Here is a 24,729-nt window from a genome sequence, read left to right as displayed (position 1 = left end):
GTGCAGATAGACATAAAAAAATTAGGTAACTTGAATTGTCAACAATGGATAAAATGTAACTCTATTATGTACCTAAGATATAAGCAAAATGCAATAGTTTAAAAAAATCTTTAAGATACCACTAAAAAGCAGTTATTGTATTCCAGAAGAATCTAATATGAAAAAAGAACTGTGAAAATTAATATTTTTATTGCTTAGGCCATTAATGTAGTATGAACAGACATGGTTAGCCCCAGATACAAATGTTAAACTAACTCAATTAGAGTGATTGTTTTTTCTTTTTTTGTTAAAGGGGATTGTAATTTAAAAACTTTCCGTTTTCTTTGGTTTGAAATTATATCAAATCATTCTATTATAATTCTATTTAATAAACAACTTGCATTGAAATTTGTAAAAGAAGGTATGGCCATGAGAAAAACTGTTTAAGAAAACACTAAGTAACAGTGAAAAGGAATGTCACTTTTGATGACAATTACAGCCAACTCATAAAGTATTACTTAATTGTAGAAGGTAACAGAGAAAGAATATTAGATATTAGAAGTAATTCTTAACTTTGAGTTGTAAAGCAGCTAACGTAGAAATCACCAGGTGTTTTCACCTCTAGGCGCCAGCTTACAAAAACTAGAGAAGGCAAACAAGATCATTATTGAGATACCTTGAAGACTTCTTTAAAATGAATTCATTTTCTTTCCCAATGCCAAGAATAAGACAATATTTCTAAGTTCAGAGTTAAAACCATGAGATGAACTCAAATGAGTGATTAAAATGAGAAATGAAATGGACACTTGCAGTTTGCTAGAACTCTACAAATAGATTTAGAGTAAATCACAGATATATGGAAATTCATCTGGAGTGTGCTTCTTGTTTTACATTTTGATACTACATAGAAAATTTACAAACATTCTTTTCAAATGGCGTAAGGAGTTCAACTAAGTCCCAACTTGAAATACATTATTTTAAATCAAGACAATCACAAATATCTTCATGTTAAAAAAATAAAAAAGATGGCCATTAAACGCTCATATGAACAACAGTGTTGTCAGAAGCTTTCTATTTTCTCTCTGTTTTCCACGGTGAAAGCTACCACTGAAAAGACTAAATAAGTAAGACACATAGTACTCACCATAACAGCAAACTGCTCAGGTTCACATAAGTTGTTGTAGTCAGTCCTGAACTGGGACAATGAATTCAATTGATCTTCATCAGGAAGATGCTTTAGTAAGTTCTAAAAATTAAAACCAAGGAAAACTAACTTCACTACAGGCAGCTCTCCAAGTTTGGGAAAATTAATCAGTAAACTGTGGAATGGAAACCAGTCAAGAAATTAATCTTATTTTTTTCCAAATAACCTCTCCTATTCTGAGCCTTAAGCAATAGGCTGCTCAGCTTAGAAACAGTCAATTTGACTTTCCTCTATCCCAGTTATTATATATTCAAATCAAGCACTCCTGAATATTTATTTGATTAACTTATAATTGAGAAAGTTGAGTTCTCAACTTATACCAAAGGAACAGCTTTCTCACCTGGATAAATATGATCCATTACATTTCAGCTTTAGGGAATTGAATGTCAGAAATCTCAGGCAAATCCAAACATTTCAGTTCTTTACTCAGGGGGATCAAAGAAATCATGAGTCCCTACCAAAGGCAAATGAAAGGATAGGAAAGGAACGAAGGGAATTTTAATGCAGTGCTTACAAGGATCATGATTTAATAATAAAAAACTAAAGATACTTTTAATAAGTTTTTTGATGGAAAGAAAATTTTTAGAGGTGGTAGAGACATAGGATGAGGAATGTTGCAGATAGAATGTATGTGCATATATCTACCGTGGTCCTGCCTTCTTCTAACATGGTCTAGAATCCACAGCTTCCTTTAGCTGTTCAGATCTTTTGGCCATGTACAGTATTTCCAACCCACACACTTAACAATATCATTTAAAGAAAGAGAGGTCCTCTCTTGACCCAAGAAAAAAAAACTTACACACAGCCTTTGTTTCAAACTACAGTGGAAAATCAGAATACAACACTAAAATTAAAGGGAGAAGAAAGGAGGACATGGTCATAGGTACAAATTATGTCAGCAGACTCAAGCCCAAAAAAAAAAAAAGACTCTACAACCTGCTATTTATGTCTCTTTGCAGAAAGAACACTCGCCCAAAATATTATTGGTTTAAAATAGAGGTAGAGGGTGTCATACATCAAAAGGAGTTATATCAAAGACCATGCCATAGGCCTACTTCTGGATAAAACCTTGCTTGGCTGGCTAAAAACAAACAACAGCAACAACAACAAAAATGGTAATTTAAGAACACCCTCAGAACAAGGTAGTCACTTTTGATCATAGCAAGGTGACTGCAGGCATTAAAATTATATAAATTTTTGCACCGTGAATATCAACCGTTATTGAAAATGTCTGAGGATAAAAAGCCTGGGCATTTATCTTTGCTATTCTGTTCAAGTATTCAGCTACACTGTCAAATATCTTATTAAAAGGGACTACTCAGCATTTTTTAAGATGCTTATCATATCTTAAAAGTATGTATCTTAGTTATTACATATGTGTTATTGTTTCACCAGAATACTGTAAATATTGACCTTAATATTTGGATGTTCCATTGAGAAAACTCATGGTTCGTAAGAGTGCAGGCCCAACTTCCTTCTCCTTTCAGTTCCTTACTAAATTCCCTATGAGCATTGTATACACACTACATTTTAATGCTAATGTGTGTTTATTTTGAATACATGAAGAATGGTGTGCAAATGTGGCATAAAAATAGACAGACTTCTGAAACACTGAATATTAATAGCATGTTAAAGTGGAATGACAGTGAACAATGATAACAAAAATAGTGATCATTATAACATAATATCTTGTTGCTACATTCATGCTAATATGAATGAATTTTTTATAATTAAATGTAAGGTTCAAATAAAGTAAAATTTCTATTTTATACTGGAATATAAAAGATATATGATATAGTTTTTCAACTCAGGCACTGGCTTTACATTTAATAAGTATATTATAAAGTACAAAACCAACTAGACCCAAGATGCACTTGTCCACTCACCCAAAATCTATGAAAATACCTGTTTAAGTGGCAAAAGGAATCAAAACTACAGTTGGCATTCCAGTTACTGTCAGATGGCCTTAAACTAGGGTCAATCTCCTAGACTAACTCAACGTCCAGTGTTATCAAGAGGGGAGAACAACAGTAACAGGAAGATTGGATGATGCCAAAAAGAAGAGAAGGGTCTAGTGATGCTTGACTATAGATGAAGAGGGGGTGCAAGGTAAGAGAGGGAGACAGGAAAGAATCAAAACCTGCCAAAACCTGACCAGCTCAGTGAGGACAACGGTGGACCTTCTACTTTACAACTTTACAACAAGGCGAGACAATTTTTTACAGCAATCTGATGAAATTGGGATGAATTATAACAACCAAAGGAAACTAATACATTAAGAAATTATATGAAGGTGTTCCTATATGGACATTAATTACAAAATGCAAATGACCTTTTTTTCTTTGTCTAGACCACCAAATGCACATAATTACAAAAAAATCCATGTAATCAATTTGAAAGCTACTTGTAAAGAAATATTTAACAAACTCTTTACAATAAATACAAATATGTATTATGTTGAAAAATTTTCTGTAAGGAACTAAGCATCGGCTCTCAGCAAGAAGCCACATACATAGTCAACAACAAAGAAGAGAATCTAGATTTATACAAAACGCTACAGGGGAAAACAATGATTAAAGAATATTGGTTCAATTATTAAGTTAGAGTTCAGGCAATTCAGTGCACAAATAATCTCAACTAAGAGTCTGTTCCACTATAGGACAGACAGGAGAGGCAATACTTCTAACTTCTAGAGATATCAGTTACTAATGAATAAAAGCATCTAATGAAGTTTAACCATTGTTCACAATTATAAACAACCCTTGGTGCATCTCATCTCCCCATTCACCTATGTGGCCTCAGACTCTGCATTCTGCTGCCTTAGCATACAGAGGACAGAGATCACAGATTTTGTGTCTGTTGCTGTCCTTACCTCTATTATTATTGTTGTTGTTGTTGTGGTTATAATAATTATATATTTTATATTTTAAAATATATCATGCTTGTAATTAGTAGAAGTAGTAGTAGTAGCAGCAGTAATAGTATTATTATTTTAGAACCTGCAAGTGTATTCTTCTTAGAATACAAAATGATAAATGGCTTTGCTTTCCCAACTACACATTGGATTAAGATTCACATATTAGACCCCTTATGTGTAGTTTCGCCATATTGGTTCAACACTGCCAAATCACTACAAAGCACTAAGGTGAAGAAGACACATGTCTTTTAGAATCTTTTAGTCCTGGAATGAATGAGAGAGCCTTAGAAGCAAGGCCTAGGTACTCTGGGAGCACAGCAATGCCAGGAATGATTTCATTACAGACACGAATCCAGGCTTCTTCACTCACTTTTACAAACAATGATTCAACTCCACAAAGGAAAACACATTCAACAAGGCTATAATAAAAATGTAAATGAATATGCCACTAGTCTTAACTGTAACAAAAACAAAAACATGTATGTAAAATTCAACAATCTGTCTTCAGAAAGAGTCATTTAAAATAATTGAAATGGAATCATTTTGATAGCATTATATTTAGTTGCAGTTAAGAGAGGAGGCAGAGTTTTATCTCCTGGCAATGCAGAAGTTATGTTCAAACTAATTAAGCAGCAATGATTTTCCAGTTGAATGATTTGGGCTAAGAACTTTGCTTCACTTACAGATTACTATTTAATGAGAAGCTTGCAATGAAATACTGGAATTTAAGCTGTGTCTCTTTACCTGAATCAAAGACTCTGACAACTGTGTTTCATCCACTTCCAATATCATCGTCTTGATTTCCTCGTAAGGCACCCGGAAGGAGCTCAGGAAGATTGCTGAGAAAGGAGGGGAAAGGACCATAAATGTATAAAGTAACAAAGAGATCCTAGAGGTAGTTCTATCTATTAAAATTAGAGTATGTAAACACTTTATAGGACTGTTGTGGAGCAAAGTCCATTAGTACAGCTTAGAGCTGGAATCTAAGTATCCATCTTGGTTTCCTATGTAGGTATCACAGCCAACCGTCAAAGTAGTGCCAAATTTCAAGTAATTTAAACAACTTAAATAAGCTTGATATGCTATACAATACCATCATGTTGTAATGAAATGATAAAATCACAGATATGCATTTAATATTTATCTATGCACATGTTATTGCCTTGTATATTTTTCCAGCACTACTATAGTAATAGTTCAAAGACAACCATTAAGAAAACAGCTAAGTAATCCATTCCCACTTTATGAGTACTAGCAGCACGATATAATTCAAAATACTATAGAAAACATGCTAGGGAAATAGACTTGCATTTAACTAAGTCTTCAACTCCAGAATATTTTAGGTAACAGAGACTTATAATGGATAAGGGATGATAATATACTGTTGGGAATTGCCAATGTTACTTATGTTTTCTTTATATTTGTTAACATATATACATTGATGTTTAATAATTTTTCAGGGAGAGATGTTAACAAATGTGCTATAGTTTGCTGTGCTTCAGATACATTGCTTTGCAGGGGAAGCAACCATTACCCTACTACCGTGCTGATACATTAGAAATTGATGTCAGTTCTTAGCAGGTCAGGGTAGTTCATGCCTTTGCTCTTAGCACTGAAGAGTCAATGAAAGGATGATGGCAAGTTGAAGGGCAGCTTGAGCTAATCAGTGAGACCCATCTAAAAGCCAGTGTTTTCTTGAACACTCCCATGATTTGTACACACTATAACTCATTATTTTTAAGGTTTTGTCACTGGGCTTGGTTTTGGACTGGAAACAATTGCACATAAATACACCATGACTAACAAAACACTAATACCATGAACGCTTTCTCATTTTTGAGAAAAAGCCTCTCTTTTGTGTTCTCACTACCAGTGTAATTTCCTTTTTTTTTCCTTCCGACCCAAGATATGGATGCCAATTATCAATATTCTAAAAGAAGGACAAATGGTGGGAGGGGTCCAAAAGATGCACATATTTCTGGAATTAAAGGGGATAACCTGCAGCAGAGTTATATATATATGATCACAAGGGCTAGTAAATAAGCAACTGAGAGGATGAGAAAGAAATCTAAACACCATAAAATGTCCTAAACTAGCTGTAGGATATACTAAAATTGAGTATTAGTGACACAAAGAAATTAAAAAAAAAAAAAAAAAAAAAAACAGTAGACAAGCTCCGCAAATAAGTTCATCACTGGAGGCAGAAGCATCTCCTGAGGACAGAGGCATGGACAATGGAAAAAGCATGCAGGGTACATGAACTGAACACAGAATGCAAATGTGCATTAGTATTCAGAATTTTATTCCACCTTTAAGCACAACACAAGTAACATATCTGAAAAACAAATGCTGCAAGTTTTTCAGATCACCACAACCAGGCACTGTTCTAAGACAATTATATTAAAGCAAGACTGGGGAAGAGTAAGTTGACATGAAAAACCTAACATGAAATATTTGATTCAGGGTTTACCAGACAATTATGCAGTTTCTATTACAGTTACCAACAAGACTCTAGTTGGCAAGTACCCTGGTAAATGCCCAATAGGACTACCTTTATGAGAGTCCTTGGGAGCTACATTTAGTGTGAAGAGTGTCCCAATGTTACCTGAAAGTATAAATCCAGTACAACAGTAAGAGAATGAAATCCTATACTGTCATGGCTGCATGCATCAATGTGATTTGATTCTATTTATGTTAAATTCAGCACTAATTGAAACCACACTTAACTGTTTAAGAGCAGGTAAACAGAACAGATGTAACTATAAAAAGGGAATAACTTCCAGAATAACTCAGGATAAGAAGGTTACTTTGCATGGGGAGACAGAAAATTGGAGATGGTTATAAATAAGCTTGTAAAGGATTGTTTTCCTTAGCCGTGGGTGTTGATTGTTAAATTATAGCTCATATTTTATAAGCCTCTCCTAAGTACATTAATACATACCATAACAAGGTAGCTAAAATAAACTTAAATGGAGAAAACATTGGGCAAGTGAGATACTTTAAGACATACAGGATTGCCCATACCCATGGGGGCCTTGGAGGGCTTGTTCTTTGTCCTATCTTCCTGAGGGACAATCTCTAAACCCAGGGATCACTTTTGTTTGTTGAAGGGAATTTTTGTTACTGGAAGATATTGGGCCACACTAGAGTGTTCAGGTTAAAAATATGATTTATGATGTGGGTTCTGAGCAATGGAATAAGCTCTATTTCTGAAGGAAATGGAAACTAAGAACAGCAATGTAGGGATGCATTATGATACAGTTCCAGGACAATCTCAGAATACTGAGGGCTTCCTTTCTTAGCAATACTCTGAGCACTGTGTGGACAACTGTGAAGGAATCTGGAAGCTTCACACCTGGGGTCCACTGTGTTTGGTCCATTCACCCTTTTCCAAGCCTGATTTTTATCAACTAATTTATTGTATTAAAGCATAACCCAAACTATAATATCTTCAGTGAATTCTAAAAGTCCCTTTAAGAGATTCATATAGATCATTATAGCGGTGCTGTAATGACCCTAAAGTTAGTGACACAGTTAAACTGAAAACAAAGAACCTAATAACTAATCTCATCTTAAAAAAAGACTTTATACAAGTGTGGGTTTTTAATGATTAAAAGTTGCTGAGAGTTACATAAGAAATATACAACTGAGGGATCCAAGAGGTGCTGGGAAATTAATGCCATCACTTTTGGCCCACCTTTGTCTTTCACAGTGTGATGGGGCAGACTATAATGGCAGCATGGGCTCAGCTAAGTGCAGCATTCAGCTTTACCAAGCAGCTATGTGTGTGTTCAGTGGAACTGTTTATAAATACTTCAACTCTTGCATTAATTTGTAGATTTCAGGGATTTTTTTTTTTTTTCCTTTAAAGCTCTAATTCCTACTTTGAATGAATCTGGCAAAAGAAATGAATTCTTATAAAAATATTGGGATTCCTCTTGATTCTGGAATTCTACCCAACTAGTTGGGCCCTACCTAAGTGATTGTCAAAACCTTCATGAACTGAAACCATGGGAAATAAGTCACCTTTAAACAAGTTTAGATAAATAACGGAGTCGCTTTTGGATGTTGTTTCAAAGTAAGCATGTTTCAATGATGGGACACATACATCACTTTTCTCTTTGATAATACTTAGAAGGAAATCTCTCAGCATTCTCCTAACAACTCCAGTTTCACTGCAACTGTTTCATTCTAAGGCAGTTGTTGCTGTATAGACCACACTCACCTTAGGAGTTAATAGCTTAAGACTCTGTTTTATAAAGAGAAAACAACTCTGACTCCAACCATCCCTTTAGTGGCAATTAGAAGCTGCTAAAGCACTGTAGTGTTTAAATCAGAACATGTGGCTATAACGTGGAAAGGATTTCACCCAAATATGTTGTGAGGTAGCTTCTGGATCTTTTCAGTAAATTGTTTTCTAAAACATGTTTCTCAAATAACTTGTAATAAATACCCTCTACCTAGAGCAACCAACATGTATAGGATCCCTTTCTATGGCAATAACTTTTTTTTAAACTATAAACAGGAATGCATATATATTTTATCCATGTTATAAATATGTTGTATGTGCGCACACACACACACACACACACACACACACACACACACACGCACACACGCACACGCACACACTATACCTATTGCCTATTGTCAGAATAAACTAAATTCAGGTTCCCTATATGTAATGTCAATGCTGAAAGTTATCTGGTGGGTTGTAATACAAAGGAAATAACAAACATGGAACTTGTACCAAAGACAATAACAATTACTACTGTGGTTTGCTACTTCTGAGTACATTAGTAGATGACTGTAATTTCTGGAGGGAGAAAAACCTATATAAAAAGTCAAATATCCAACTTCAAGAAGAATACTTAAAGTATCAGAGCTGATCCATTCAGGAGGTACTGAATTCAAAAAGTTCCCTTTGGAACCATAAAAGAAAAGCTCATTTTAAGTCAAGATTAACAATTTTAACGCAGGATGAGGGAAATTTTCAAAACAGGATTAATTTTCTGAGATTAAGCAGTATAACTTTGACAACATCAAATTAGTAAGCAGTGCTTCTTCTGTGTGAGACAATGTTACTGCAGTGACCCAAAATTTCAATAATGCAGTATGCATGCACAAAAATATTTTTAATGGAGGAAAAAATAAAATAACACATCTCACAGCATAGAGCCTGGGAAGTATAATATAATGATATTATCACAAGGATGGAAAACTGTCAAAGAGACCAAACCAACAATTAAATGCTGCTAACCAGAAGTGATATTGTCTCCATTTACATTATTCACTGGCTCAAGCATGATATAAGGTAATAGAAATATACGATAGGCAGAGACATGCAATCAATGTATGTTCAGGAAATGCAGACTGGGTATTGACCAGTAGCATTAAGGTCACCATATTAGCCCCTAATGATCTAATGTTAGCATATATTGGAGAGAGGCTTACACTCTGAAATAGAGAGGAAAGAAACATTCATAGAAGGACTATAAAGTCCACCTTTTGCATATATTCCTCAAATATAACACTTCTTAATCAATGGTATAAAATGTTATGCTCTGGCTGAAGAATTATTTGGGTCCGATGTTTGCTAAAAGCTCACTTGATGCATGTAACAACTGAGAAGCAGACTAAAAGCCATGTTAATATTCCTCATCCCTGTGGATTCTTCATACTATATCCTTCTTGTACCACTAGAAAGTAATATACACAGGTCAAATTATCTCAGCTCCAAGCAGAACTCTCTTTGATGCATTTAAGATGCAGTAAGAAATGAATTAGGAACAAAATTATTGCCTTCTCTCATAATAATTCAGCGAAGAAGACAATTGAACACTGCATATTTAGCTCCCATAACAGTAATTAAATCTAAAATATTTCCATCAGTGCTTCTGAGGAAAAGGCTTTAAGCTGCTCAGGTGGGATAATGGAATTCATTTCACTCCTCATCTTTATTTCCATTAATATTCTAACTGCTGTCCTGCATGATCAAGAGTCACAAATAATAGATATTCAGAATAGATAGATGGCTGATTCTTTTATCAAGGTGTGATGTCGTTACCTGAATTCCTGGTCTTTAATACTTGAACAAAGAACTTTGAAGAGTTGTTCATTTTGCACTCGTGGGAGGCAGAATTTCATCCTAAATTCTTTTCTTATTTTCCAGTACATATTAATCTTTTCAAGAATTTAATCTCATAATTTGCATGAAGGAGAGTTATATTTGCATTTAGCATTCAAGCAAAGAAATTAAAATAATGGAAAACAAGACACAAAATGAGGAGATTTCAAGAAACAATCCACAGAGAGTAGATATGATAATGACATTTATATGTGATACTTACAAAGGTTCTGAGCAATTTTAGGATCTAGAAATTTAAGTTCCTTAATTCTTTTCTTAATAACTTTCTTCTCTTCAAAATCATTGGTATTCATTTTCACTGTAAGACAAAAGAGAGATTAATGCTAGAATCACTATGAACTCCAAGGGCAAATGTGCAGGAAATAAATTTTCTCCATCAAAAAAGTTAACATATATGTATAGTAAATCACAAAGCAATAAAAATACAATATTATCATCTACTGCCCTGGACTTAACACTGCTTTAGGGAGACACTGGTTGGTTCTTAGGCTTCAAAATTACTAAGACTGAAGACTAAAATGGAAAGTGCTGGTAAAACAGTTATAATGTGGATAACAACAACATGAGGTGTGAAAGTAAGATTTAAATTGAATGAGATCACAGTTACAGCAGTTGATAAACTTAATTTAGTAAGGGTTAAGAAATGATCCCAATGATAGTAAATAAAAAGAAAAAACTAAACGCATAGCTTTTCTGTATGCTATAGCATGTATTTAAAAGAACAAACCTGTTTCAGTAATTATTCAGTTAATTCAGTATTCTTTATAAACACATGTTTTTATTGTAAATTTTATTCTCCCTAAGGGAATACAAATTATACTCCTACATACTGCATAAACACAGGGCTGATTTTATTGTAATAAGGAATACTAAACACCAGCTGAAAAATGTTAGGCTAGGTCATGTAGGTGGCGATCGTAGACCAAGCAGGCATCCTCAACATCATAGAATTTAAGGCCCAATACAATGGACTGTAAAATAAACGGGAATCAAAATATACTGACAAACTTATAATTTTTCAATAAGAACCACAAGGAAAAAAAGACAAGTCTAAGGAACACAAGTCAAGCATTATCTTCCCAAGATAATGGGTAACTAATTTATATCTGGTAGAAGAAAAGTTGGATGGGAATGTATGGCAGGGAGGAAGGGGAGGGAGGGAGAGAGAGAGAGAGAGAGGGAGAGATCATGCATGTGTAAAAGATACACATTCAAGAGTGTAAGCAACAAAGACGTGAATAGAATATGAAGAGAAGATAGAAGTAAATTAAATGACACCAAAATAAAAGCAAGAACCTAATTATTCAAAGTCTTTAAAGCCAGCCTAACATGGATGAATTTTATTGGAGGAGTACTGAGGAGTCACTGAAGATTCAGCATCTTGTAGATATATCTAGAGAATGCCATATTAGGAAGGACTCAGAGCTTCTGGTGGGGGAGGGGGGTAATAGTACATTCAGTGACTGAATAGTGAGAAAAGGGAATTACAGTAATCACAGTGGGTAAATATCAACAAGGAGAGAATGAGTGAGCACACGAGTTGCATCAACAGTGGGAACTAAAATAATTATTGCTCCTTCTGATTTCCAGACTGGATATCCAACTGCTTACTCTCAACATCTCAACAGAATATCTAATAGTAGTGTAACACCATATGTCTAAACTCCTGAAGTACACCTCCCTCTATATCCCTCTTCCAACATCAACCCTTAAACCAGTCACTCAAACTGAACAGTTTGCACTTCTAGCACAACCACAGACAGTCCATCAGTAAGTCTAGAGGGTCTTACCTCCCAAGAACCTAATTACCTAACACAATCACTCCAAAACACCACCCTCGCTGCTACTTCTTTCCTCCTTAGGACTATCATCTTTACCCACCTTGATCACAACTGCTCCCTAACTAGTCCCCCTTGTTGCCTAACTGCAAATTATCTACAACCTGTTTGACACACTCCAAAGAAAGAATTCTATTCAAACACCCTAAAAAGCCCTTGGATACCTTACACATATGCAAACCCTATACCCAGCTTTCCCAACATCATTTCTCTGTCTTTTAGGATTTTACCCCGGAGCATTTTTTTTTCCTATCTTTTCCACCATAAAGTAAGACTGCTTGTATTCCCAAAGGAGTCAGAGTCAACACATGGAGCATATATCAATACCCATGATCACCTGGTTATCGTTCACAATAAGCACATCACTGAATCAGCCTAACTGTACCTCAAAGGCTGAATGGATAAAAAAGACCTATTTCACACACAAGTGAGATTGTTCAAAGAACAACCAAATCCAGGCATTCACAGGAAAATTCATATACCTAGAGTTTGATAAAGTGAAACAGACTCTAGGGGCAAATACTATATGTGAAACACATTATATAGAATCTAAGGAAATCTTAAAAGAGGCAAAAGCAGGAAGACAATTATTAGGGAACAAAAACTGGATCAGAGAGAACGACAGAAGAAGTTTAAAAAAAAATAATGGAGCATAGAAATTATCAAAGTCTAGATTACATATTGATGAACGTATCAAAATGACACATTTTATTTTGTATAAGGATGATGAAAGGGACCATTATCCACCACTGCACTGTTAGTACCAAGAGCAAACCCTGGGAACTAGGTGCTCAGTATCTTTCATGTAGGTAACACTCTTGTACATAAATGGAGGAATTCACAAAGTAGTAGAGAAGAGAGGTACTGCTACTTTACTTGCAGGCATATTAAGAACAGGTTTGATCCAGGACAGCTTTGAACATATTCTCCGTACAGTCATATCCGACAGGCAACGGAACATAAGGACATAAAGAAGGGAAATCTAGAATGGAGACAATAGTATCATCCCCAGCAGTCATGCCAAGGTTGCATGTTTCCTAGATGCTAAATTACGACAAAAATCTCCTGCCCAGTACGTAATATTTTTGTCATTTTATACTGCCTAAAATGTGACAGATGAAATCTATTAACAATAGCTAAACCCTATTTGCTTAACCTACCAAATAACTATCATCTACTTTAAGTATAATCTACATTTTACTTTTACAATTCCTAAAAGAAGGGTAGGCTCTAATTTGTAAGGTTTAGTTCTCACCAGTACATTCTCATATACTGAATCTCTTCCTAGTGTATTCTGACGATAAGAACAATGACAAGATAACCTAAATTTTAAATGACTTCTAGTGAAAACCCTATGAGGAATGGCACTGAACAGCATTTAGCTTCTCCTATTACCTCACAAGAGTGACCCTCCCACAGTGAGGGAAGGGACAGTAGGGTAAGTGATCTTAAGCAACACATCGATGGGTTTTCCACCATATACTAAATATCACAATAAAAAATAAAGTTTGCTACCAACCTTGCAACCTCAGTTTACACTAAGAGACTGAAACTTATTTACAAGCCAGGGATGGTAGACTCTTGCCTAATTTAAGGTATCACTGTACTAAAAAGGCATCAAATGTATTGTTTCTCCACCTTTACTCTTACACAAAGGACGGGAAGTATATGAGAAGATGGACAGATAAGGATCAGTTTCCCACAGAAAAGGATGGAAGGAAAACACATAAGGTTGAATTATTTGTGATAATATGCTACAGATAGTAAGTCTTATTAGTTAAGGAGATATCACAGAAAAAACAAAGAAACTCAAATATCCAGGATCTTTAGAAGTGAAAAGTTTTGCTTTTTCTTTAAAATCAGCCAGACAGCTGGCTACTTCTAATCAGTGGGAAAGCAGAAAAATGACATATCTAAGTGTCATAGATAAAGCAACAGTCAGTGTATTTCAATTCCCCAGCGCAGACAGAAAGAGGGAGAGGACATTTTTAATGGGCCCTTTCATACTTCTGCCCTGGTACCTTTTACCAACCTGTCCTTAAAAGTGGCGGACAGAGGCTGCTGACATTCTCCTGGGGTAAATAAGATTCCTTTATGGGTAAAGCATATAAATTCCATTATTTTGTTATAGAAACGAAAAACAGGCTATAACACCATAAAAAGAAAAATGATTTATTACAGAAAGATATACCTAAAAGAGTGTTCATTTAGTGGGAATGAGTTTTTACACAAATTCCATTCATAGTTCTATGCTGGTAATATCTCTGTGAATCATGAACAGGCTAAGCCCTGGAAGCAAAAGAACTGTTGGCACACACTTCTGCATCTCAGCATCATTATGCCCAGCCCCTGAACCTACCTAGAAGGGTTTTGGCCTCTGCGAGAAGACAGAAGAGTGACATGAAATGATAATTGCTTTTATTTAACCCTCCCAGCACAGATACAAGTAATGGCATCAGAGTACACAGGCAATCATGGTTGCACCAGTAAAGCAAACACATGCTGCTCAACACACACACACACACACACACACACACACACACACACACACACGGGTGCAGCTCTGCATCTCCAGCCAGTACAAACACCTTTGCCTCAAGACCCAATTATTTTTCCTGAATAACATAAAACTCTGAGTCAGAGGGTCAGATTATTAAAACTGTCTATGCTTGTGAGCTACGTATTTTGCCAATAGAAGTCTACATTTCATCTTACTTCATAGCCATGCAAAGTAACACCCCACTTCTCCATGAGAAGATTGTTCCTGTTCAAAAGCATCCCAGATCACTAGCACAAGTATCCCCATCACTAACACAGCATACACTGCACTTTATACAGACTTGGCTTTATGTCGAAAATGACGAAACTTCCTCTATCACCAAGAGGCAGGAACTGAAAAAGTCTTTTCAAATTACATCTTCACTTTATCCCTTTCCTATGTTCAAAGTTTCAAAAATAGCTGCAAAATTGTATGAAGAATCTTTCAAAATCTTTTCTTACACACTAAATTTTCCATTAACAATTATAGTTCCATGGTACATGATTACACATCTTATTCCAGTCCATTTCCCATTATGTTCTAATCAGATTGATTTAAAATGTGACCTTTGAGGAATTAGATTCCATGTAAATTTTATCATAAATTCCATATAAATTTTATCATAGATTATTTCATTATTAAAAAACAGAATATGCATGTCAAAACGTATTGGCAGTTAGAACATAAAAGGACATTTTCTTTCTTTTCACAGTGAACTATCTAATACAAGTATGTGCTATTTGTACTTGTATAATGTTTTTTATTGACTCAGAGTATATAACATGCTAATGTGTTTTGAAACACAAAACATCAAAAAATGTATATAGTGCTCATTTAACAAAAATGTTAAATTTTTACATGCTGATAACAATAGCCATTTTTAATTATGTAACTTATAACACAACGAGTTGAATTCAAAGCTGTAGAAAATACAGATCTGTACCTGATTTAAAAAGCAAGTGTTCTCTATTAATATTCAGAAATAGCAGTAAATTCAGCTCATTTACAGAAAAGTAAGAATAAGTAATACATTTAGGACATGAGGCCAGGGAAGTCTTAACAGTGTTCAAAGTAGAGTAAGAACTAGGATAAAAATCAGGCACCTATGAATGTCTTGTATACTGATAACATCTATCTTATTATAGATATTCTAAGAGGCTAATAAAGAATATAAGAATGTCAAGAATTTAATAAACACAAGAGTCACAGAAGACCAAATGTCATCTGTTCATTCTACAGATGAGGAAACATGACTGCAGAGAATTTTACAGGTGTTCAAGGAGAGTTTGGCTGTGTCCAGATCTGAGCCTGAGCCACCTCCCTAGAAGGCTTGACATACAAGATTGCACTTCTAAGTGGTATGCAGCCAAGCACACTAGAGAAACCAAATTTTCCCTTCCTAATCTTTACAAAATGATGCAATATGCCCTTGCTCCGTACGCTCACAAGCAGAGTGTTAACGAAGGTGAACAGGCCCAGAATACAACTAGGTAAACTCAAAGCTAAGGGAAAAAATTAGAGTTCAGGACTGAAAGTCAGATCACCAATCACGGTCACTCCTGTGAACGACACTTAGCTAGGCTGCAATCCCTGCTATATGGTGCAGATGAAATGATTGACAATTTTAAGGATTAGAATTCCAGGAAAACAAAAACAAAACAAACAAACAAACAGCTGAGAAAGGGGAATCACACTATTGGTGGTGGCAATATAATAACATGGTTTTATATAAGATACAGAAAACTCAGAGGTGTAAAATATAAAACTCACAGGTGAAGTTGAAAAGACTTACGAGAACACACACACACACACCCTGCACAATACAACCATGGCAAAATATGAAACTAAACGCCTTAGTCCTAAAAACCCTAATTGTTTACCTAATCTGTCACACCAAATTTTAGTATGTTTACGCACATATACCAAAAGATATATAACTAACTACACTACACAGGAAATATTCAGAGAGAAATACACAGGCTATATTTCTGTTCAAATATTAATGTGTGGCTGCCATAACCAATCAACGTATAATGGCAAAAAAAAGTATTTGACAATTCAAACTATAACCTATACAATATTTATAAGAGTGGTTGAAGCACTAAATGAAATTTTATGCAAAATATTATTTCATCTATAGCAATCATCAAAAGAGTTGGCAAATAAATGCTTATTTTTCATTATACAACATTCTGCTTCAGTAGTGATGCCAAAAACAAATGGTCTTGAAGGACTTTAATATAGGTCCTGCAAAGATAGGGAGGAGGAATTCACTCCTGAATGAAGAAGCTCTGAAGATGTTTTATGTTTTTGCTGTTTTTTGTTTTGTTTTGTTTTTAATCACCATGACATGTCTACAGCCACCTATGTAGGCAGGGAGAAACTTCTTGATCCTAACAGTTTTACCAATATCTCTTTCTTCTCTTCCCTCTCTTTCCCCTCCTCCCAACCCCTCATTGTTGTTATTTTTGGCTAGGATTTGTTTCATTTGTTTGATAAATATGGACTCACTATGTAGGGATGCTTATACAGTCTATTGGCTCCTAAAACTCCAGCCTTACAATCCAGGGTATGGAGCTTCTAGCTATGAAAAGCCCTAACAGGGTTATTTCCGAATTTGTTTATCCCTGTGAGGAATACATCAGTGAAAATATTTTATCTTTTCTCAAAAGTCAACCTCGTCCACAGAAATGAACAGCTGTATTCATTTGAAGATCATTACAGCCACAATTTAAAATGAACCCACAAGATGGGAGAAGCCCTTTGTATTAACAGCCTCTTGTTACCAACATCTTCAATAGCCAAAAAAAAAAAAAAAAAAAAAAAGAGGAGGAGGAGAAGTGGATTCCAAATTTTTACACAACAAATAACTTTAAACTGAAAACTGTTGTGAGGGAGAAAAATCACAGGAAAGTCTAACATCTCTATGTGGGGGTGGGATTGAGATAGACTACCCTTCTTACCAGACAGGTCAGTTTAGATCATATGGATATAAGTCCACGAGAAAAAGGAAAAGGGCATTAGAGATAAAAAACGCACTGGGAAAGGAAGTTCTTGGCTCACTTTGATAACTCAGAACAATATCGCTGTATCTTTTACAATGGATCCTAGTCCTTCTCTCCCCTAAAGATCCATTCTACCACCTGCTCCTTATGAATTCCCTGAAAGGCTGGTGTTTCTTCAGGGAATACCATCTGAATTCCTAAAAGGTATTTTTTCCCCCCCACTGATGGCTGGCAGCACAAGCTTCTTATGTATATGCTCTGATAATACCAAGAAGTAGAAATATGCCTGCTATTAGGAACAGCAAAGCAGCCTCGGAACACTAATAGGTGACATGCTAATGTTCACACCAGAGAATGTGCCAGTTAAAGAAAAGAATCTATTACACAAAGAATGAGAATTCAGCTTACATTCCTAATTACACAGAAGGATTAAGTTCACATGAGGATGTGGTAATTCAGGATCTGCAGCATGCTGCACAACAGAAAGACATAATAAGCCAACTTATTAGAATCTGTACACAGTGCTAAGCAACTTGAGACTAGAAAGGGTGGCCATGAATTTTATTAACAAACCACAAAAATGCAATGCTATTCGTAGTAGTGAGCGTGCCATCCCAAGTGTCTCAATGTGTAGGCAAAAACATAACACAAGGCCTCATGAAAACTCCACTCATCATGAAATGATCAGATGTAAGAAACAAATCTTATAATGCTTATCTTATAACCAATGACAGCAAGCATGCCTGGTTGGGTTTGTCTGTGTTTGTTCTGCTGAAGTCTGTATTTGTGAGAAAGCTAATCCAGAGTATGCAATGACAGCGAAAACTTCACTTAATATTTGATTTTGCATGGAAATAATGAAGCTTTAGTACATCCCCTACCATTGGAACCATGGGCTTGACTTTCCCAATGGGCTCCACATTGTGCTGGGAAGGAGTATAATTATCAGTGCTGACCAGAACGTACATGTCTATAGGGAAAGAAGGGCACACCAAACATGTGCAATTCCAAGCAAACTCTGTTACTTGGCCTCCTAAGTTACTATCCCTCCCTCTAATTCTGTGTTCTTCTCTCTCCTAGATCAGATGGGCATTCTAGGCACTTGACCACTTCCGTAATAGAGTCTTCATTCCTCTATGAAGGTTCCAGACAGCATTTCACATTATCCTGGCTATCAATAGTCTTGACTAATTGGAGGTCCGTTATTTGCTCTATTTCTTCGCTATAACCAACTACTTGGTTTTCTATCATCTCAACCACCAGACAATGGAAACAATACAAGCCAAAAAAGCAAACAACACCCATCACCAAGAAAAATGACAAGAACAAAACCCTGGGTTTTTCTACCATGTATTTCTGATGTGCTACCTGCTTGATATTCCACATACTGTCCAACACCCTGCCTATATATTTGAAATGCTTGGTTCATGTAGATCAAAAGCCGTACATGGGCCTCTACATTATGAAGAGGCTATGGGAAGGGCTAGCAGAGTTTATCTTACACTTTACTAGGGAAAACTGCATTCCAAATAATGACCTTCAGGTGAAAGAGGGAAAAAAGGAGAGTTTAACTAGTTATTAAGTATAAACTGAAGGGAAAAATTACTAGATACAGGCAGATGGAGTTGTGACTGTTGCACAGCAATGGGAATAACACAATACTTAGCAACAAATGCTAAAATTGATTATTCATATTTCACCACAATTTCAAAATTAGAAAAATTACCTTGAATGGGCTCCATTTCAAATCATTGTAACAAAGATTTGCTTAATCTCTTCATATGAAAAGGTAAGAGCAGTCGGTGCTTTTCTTTCAGGAAAAGAAAGAATTCTAAGTGTCCATCATAAAATTCTCACAGCAAAGAAAAGCAGATCACGTAGCATGCACATGGTTGGTGCTCAGACATGGGCAAGGGAGTGAGTACTTGGTTGCAGCACTATATACCATTTGGACACAGTGCTTTTTCTGTCCTTACAGGAACTAGCTGATATAAGAAAATGATTCTTCTCCTGGCCTTACCGCTCCCTCTCCCAGGAATTTCACCTCCAAGGTGTATGAAGAATGCCTGGACAAGTCACACTATAAAGAACTAAATCCTGGCTCCATTTTCTACAATACCCAACTCACAGCTCTTCTGAAAGATAAAGCGTGTAAACTAGTTTACAGACAGAATGACTTTATTTCTCTTTTCACACTGTGTATTCCCCTCTACTTCAGACAAAAAAGCAGGGGAATTAAGAAATACCAGCATTTTTCCTGAAGTTCTATACATCACACTGGTACTTGGAGAAACTGAAGAATCAGATTCTGTAAAGGAATCAGGTGACCTTTGCACTCAGCCTCAAGTGCTTCACCCAGGACCAAGAGCTAGGAAAGCTCCTTTGGCACATCCAAAGGTTAACTTAACAACTTAAAGGTCCTCTGTCCCTTTTGCTGTGGATCTGCTTGTGTAGCTCTCATTAAGAAATGTCCAGGGAAAAGGAAAGATAGCCAGGACTGGAATCAGAATCAGATTTTAAGTGCTAAAACTCAAAAAAAAAAAAAAAAATACTCCTAAGGACCAAGAATACTTCCTTTAATATATATAATATATATTAATATAATATATAATAAATGATACTTTCCTTTAATAAAAACCTAAATTCCCAGTGTCTTTTAAACCATTTTCCACACCCCAAATCCTATTTTACCATGATCACATGCTGCTCTTAATATGAAAAGTAGGCATGCTCACATTTCTCCACATACATGAATACGCATAAACACATACATACACTAATACATATATACATACATATATATCACACAAACATATACATGCACATTTATACACACAAATATATACATAACACTATCCACATATGTGTGTATATATATATATATATATATACACAAACATGTGCTCACAAATATATAAACATGACTCACACACAAAGCACACAGATATATATACATAAAGGCATACCAATAAACACATACAACATACAAAAAAGGAAAGAGAAAAACAGGAACTAATGGAGTTATTCAATGAATCGATGAAGCTTCTCATTAATGGAATTGCAGCACCTCAAATCTTATGAGAAGAAAAAAATAAAATAAAACCTCACTATAAGCTCAACTGCTTCACAGTTATGTTGGGACTCCTGACCCTTGAACATTTGCATTATACAGAGAAGAATATTTACAGCAACTGAAATAATCAGTACTACAAATTCCCTTAACTAATTAAAAACTATCTCAAATTTAAATGCTTCATGAAACTGTCAGATAGTAAATATTAATGTTCAAATGAGGAAATTTAAGCACCGTTCAGACCAACATATTCATATTTAGAAATTGTGAAGCTCAGGAATATGTCAAAATTTCTGCTCCAAATGATATTTTCAGACTCTTCATTTTGAGATAGTCTTGCAGAGTTGCCCAGGCTGGCCTTTAATTTGTATGTGAACAGGCAGTCTTTTGGACTACCAACCAGCTACCAAATCATGACAAGGAGACTTGCTAATTTTTAAGAACAGTAAGCCTTACCTTAGCTCTCATTTTAATCTGTTTCTCTTTATGCCTAGAGGGGTTTTAACCCTTGCTTGCTGTATGTCTACTTTTCCTGCTTTTTCCATGTCTGTCTGTCTGTAGCCAGGCATGTTCTCTCCTTTTTCTATTTCCCCTCTCCTCTCTCTCTCTTCCCCTCTTTCTCACCTAGATTTTAGCTCCTCCTTATTATCTGCCCTCCAATACCGCCTATCCCTCTACTGCCTAACTATTGATCATTTGGCTTTTATACACCAATCAGGTGCCTTAGAGGAAGGCAAAGTGAAATAACTAAAACATACCTTTACATAATTAAACAAATGCAGCAAAGACAAATGTAATGCATCTTTACATTATTAACAAAGGCATCATAAACAAATGTAACACACCTTTACACAGTTAAAGTAATATTCCCAAGCAAAAATAAGCACAACACATCTTCACATAGTTATGTAATTATTCCCACAACACTTGTAACCTTCCCTCCTCAACTACTCACTGTTAACACAAATACCACACAAGTAGCTAAGATTAAGTTGGGAGCATGGTAATGCCCTTATTTCAAGCTAAAAACACCAAATCTATATTTTGTATAAATAATTGATTAGGAAACTTAAAGTACCTTTTCCAAAACTAAATAAACAGCAGAAAAATAAACTAATTAAAAAGTCCAAAAAAAGACCAAAAAAAAAAAAAAACTAACAAAAAACAAACAAACCCAAGTTAAATAATAAAAGGGGCGTGAATAACTCTAGAGCACAGCACAGAGATCTCTGCCTATCACATCACTGCCATTGGGAAGCAGCAGGTCCGTGGAAACAAAGTGAGCCCCTGGAACTGTGATGTAATGTGAATAATTCTTTCCATGCCCAGGGAAAACAAAGAGACAGAAAATACAGACGGGAGTAACTAGAAAAATAGTTATCTTTAGTAAAAAAAATTTCCCATAGCATAGCCACACCAGAATTAAAGACATTCATTTCCTGAAGAAGAGACACACCAAAGAATTAGAAATTATTCCACAATAAAAGAAAATCAGAGTTTTCTTAATAGTTTTCTTAATTCAAGACTATGTGGTTGAATTATGTAAGTCAAGTACTAAGGGGAGAAAATAATTACTGCAATCATCAAGCTTTCTTTCATATCAATCTGATAGCAACATGCTATTTGCTGTAAGGAAGTATGCAGAACATGAGGCAGCCATGGCTCCAGCAGGAGAGAAATCTTGCAGGGAATCAGAGTGATGACGCATTCTACAGGACATGCTGTTGTCCTCCTCTAAAGATAGAAAGCACTAGTCAAGAGGTCTCTGGGAGGAGGAGACACTGAGAAATGGTACATGGGGAGTGACAGCATATCAAAGAGAAATTGGAAACCCTACAGGAGAACATTTGTGTCAAGTTTCATAGCCTTAATTCAACAGAAAGATTATCTTAATACAAACACCACACAAGCATTCAAGAACAGAATAGAGGAGGGTGTGTTTAGCCAGCAATGGACATGACAAGGATGCTGAATTATAATTTCTAAAGCACAGGGTGCACACACTAGAAGGGTAAGTAAACACTCTTTCAGAAATAAGGGCTACATCGACATGCATGGAAAAGTTCATGGTATGTAAATCTTCCAGCAACTTTGCAATGATATATATTATGGCAAATATATAATAATATATATCTCGGTAGAAAGAAATAGAGAGGAGAGAACCAATTATAAATAAGTGCATCCAAATGCTCAACAAACAATCAACCCATAAGACACTGGTGTCCCACTGAGATGTATAGTGACCAAAGGGAAATCCTGTTCCCACATTAGTACTCTCTGCTCATCTCTAGGAGAATGCCTTCTTTCATAGTCTAAGGAGCATACATGAAATTTTCATTGTATCAATTACTTTCATTCATTCTCACAATTGAGCAAATATTCTTCAGGATAACTATTCCAGAGATTTCTTTCATTATAGATGGGGTTTCCTATTGATCAAAAGCATCTCTTGAAATAATTTACTACTAAATATACAGCTTTCTGACTAGAGTTTATTGAATTAATGGAATTGTTTATATAAAATACCTAATAAAAATCCCTTTTAATTTGCAGAGAGAAGGTCATTTCTAAATAGTATTATTTAAAATTAAATAAATGAGTCATATTGTTACACTAAGTTAATCTTTTATCTTTCTACTTAAGCAATACTATATAAATCAGGATTTGAGAACAACTAGAATTAAATATGCTATTCTAGCTAATTAGTCTATTTTCTGGACTTGTTCCCTGAGAAAACATAATTCCTAATTCATTAAATAATTCAAATGGAGCAGGATCTTTGAAAACTAGAAATTCCCCCACACACTCCACAGACAAGGGTGTTTGGAGCAAAGGCCATCACTTCTAGAGAAATAAAAGTCTATACACATATGGATCTGGGAAAATATAAGCACCAAAAGATGTACGCACACACACAGTTTAGTTATTTTTTCTTTTAATCAAACGAGCTTTAGCATACACACTTCCTTTATTTTATCAGTTTTGTAGTGTAATAAATCCTGTATACTTCTTTTTGTCTATATAGGTAGATCAACAACATTCTTTTAAAGGTCTTCATAGTCTATCAATGGCAACATGCTATCTATAATCCACATTGCAGTTATTAGCTACATTCTGCACTGATAAGTATTTCCATTGTTTCTAAACATTTGTTTACCAATATTACTATTACAGCACAGTCAGACTTTCTGTATCACTCATAATCCTAGCAATAAAGGGAAAGTCAGGAAGACAGTTTGAGGTTAGCTAGGTCTTCACAATAAGAACCTGCTACACACACACACACACACACACACACACACACACACACACACACACACACACGAGTATATGAAATAGCAAGCATATTTTTCCAAACATGTTAGCATTCTTATATAAAGAAGCATCTAAGTCCCCTTCCCCCTTATGAGCAAAGGAATATCATCAAGGTGCCTCCATTTGAAGAGTTCTTCTATAATATGAATTTTTATTCATGTCTATTAAAGAAGATCAGCTGTTTCACAGAATCCTGAAATGCTAACCTCAGAGATACAACTGCTAACTGGAGGGTGACCTTTCCAATACCACTCTGCTATACAGAAAAAAAACATGAAATATCTACTTACTTATTTGAGAACACCTCACTGTGTAACTCTGCACTATCCACAGTCACCAAGAAACCATTGTTACAAAGACATCAGAACTAGAAGAGATCTCAATGTGAGGATACCGCCAGGACTCCATTGTCACTAAGGAGAAGCACTTAGGCTGATCCATTCACTTCTTCATTCATTCATTCATTCATTCATTGATCCACTCACAGAATTACAAGCCAATGACTTGGCCTTACTATAGATGCATAGAGCAAAGTAAGGCTTAGAGCTATTCTTAAAGTTCAGACAAAATGGGGACAATAAAAGATAAAACTATACAATAACACCACCACTTATGTCAAAGGAGAGGTATTGTAGAGGCCAGGCATCTTTTGATATTTATCTTATCAGAAGCCCACTTAAAGGGTTTGTGAAAAGGTTATTTTGCCTCAAT

General features: G+C 35.4%; 1 protein-coding gene across 1 annotated transcript in view; it reads right to left on the bottom strand.

Annotated features, from left to right (window-relative positions):
- The window catches only part of Diaph3 (diaphanous related formin 3), a 435,882-nt gene that overhangs the window by 233,192 nt on the left and 177,961 nt on the right, over window positions 1-24,729 (bottom strand). The window contains exons 18-20 of the mRNA XM_051195312.1: window positions 10,451-10,546; window positions 4,845-4,939; window positions 1,124-1,225 (exon numbers count right to left, since the gene is read on the bottom strand). Of these exons, the coding sequence (XP_051051269.1) occupies window positions 1,124-1,225; window positions 4,845-4,939; window positions 10,451-10,546 (293 nt within the window). The remainder of the gene's footprint in view (window positions 1-1,123; window positions 1,226-4,844; window positions 4,940-10,450; window positions 10,547-24,729) is intronic.

Source organism: Phodopus roborovskii, unplaced genomic scaffold (genome assembly GCF_943737965.1).
Source record: "Phodopus roborovskii unplaced genomic scaffold, PHOROB, whole genome shotgun sequence".
Taxonomy (NCBI): domain Eukaryota; kingdom Metazoa; phylum Chordata; class Mammalia; order Rodentia; family Cricetidae; genus Phodopus; species Phodopus roborovskii.
This window is presented reverse-complemented; position numbering and strand designations above follow the sequence as displayed.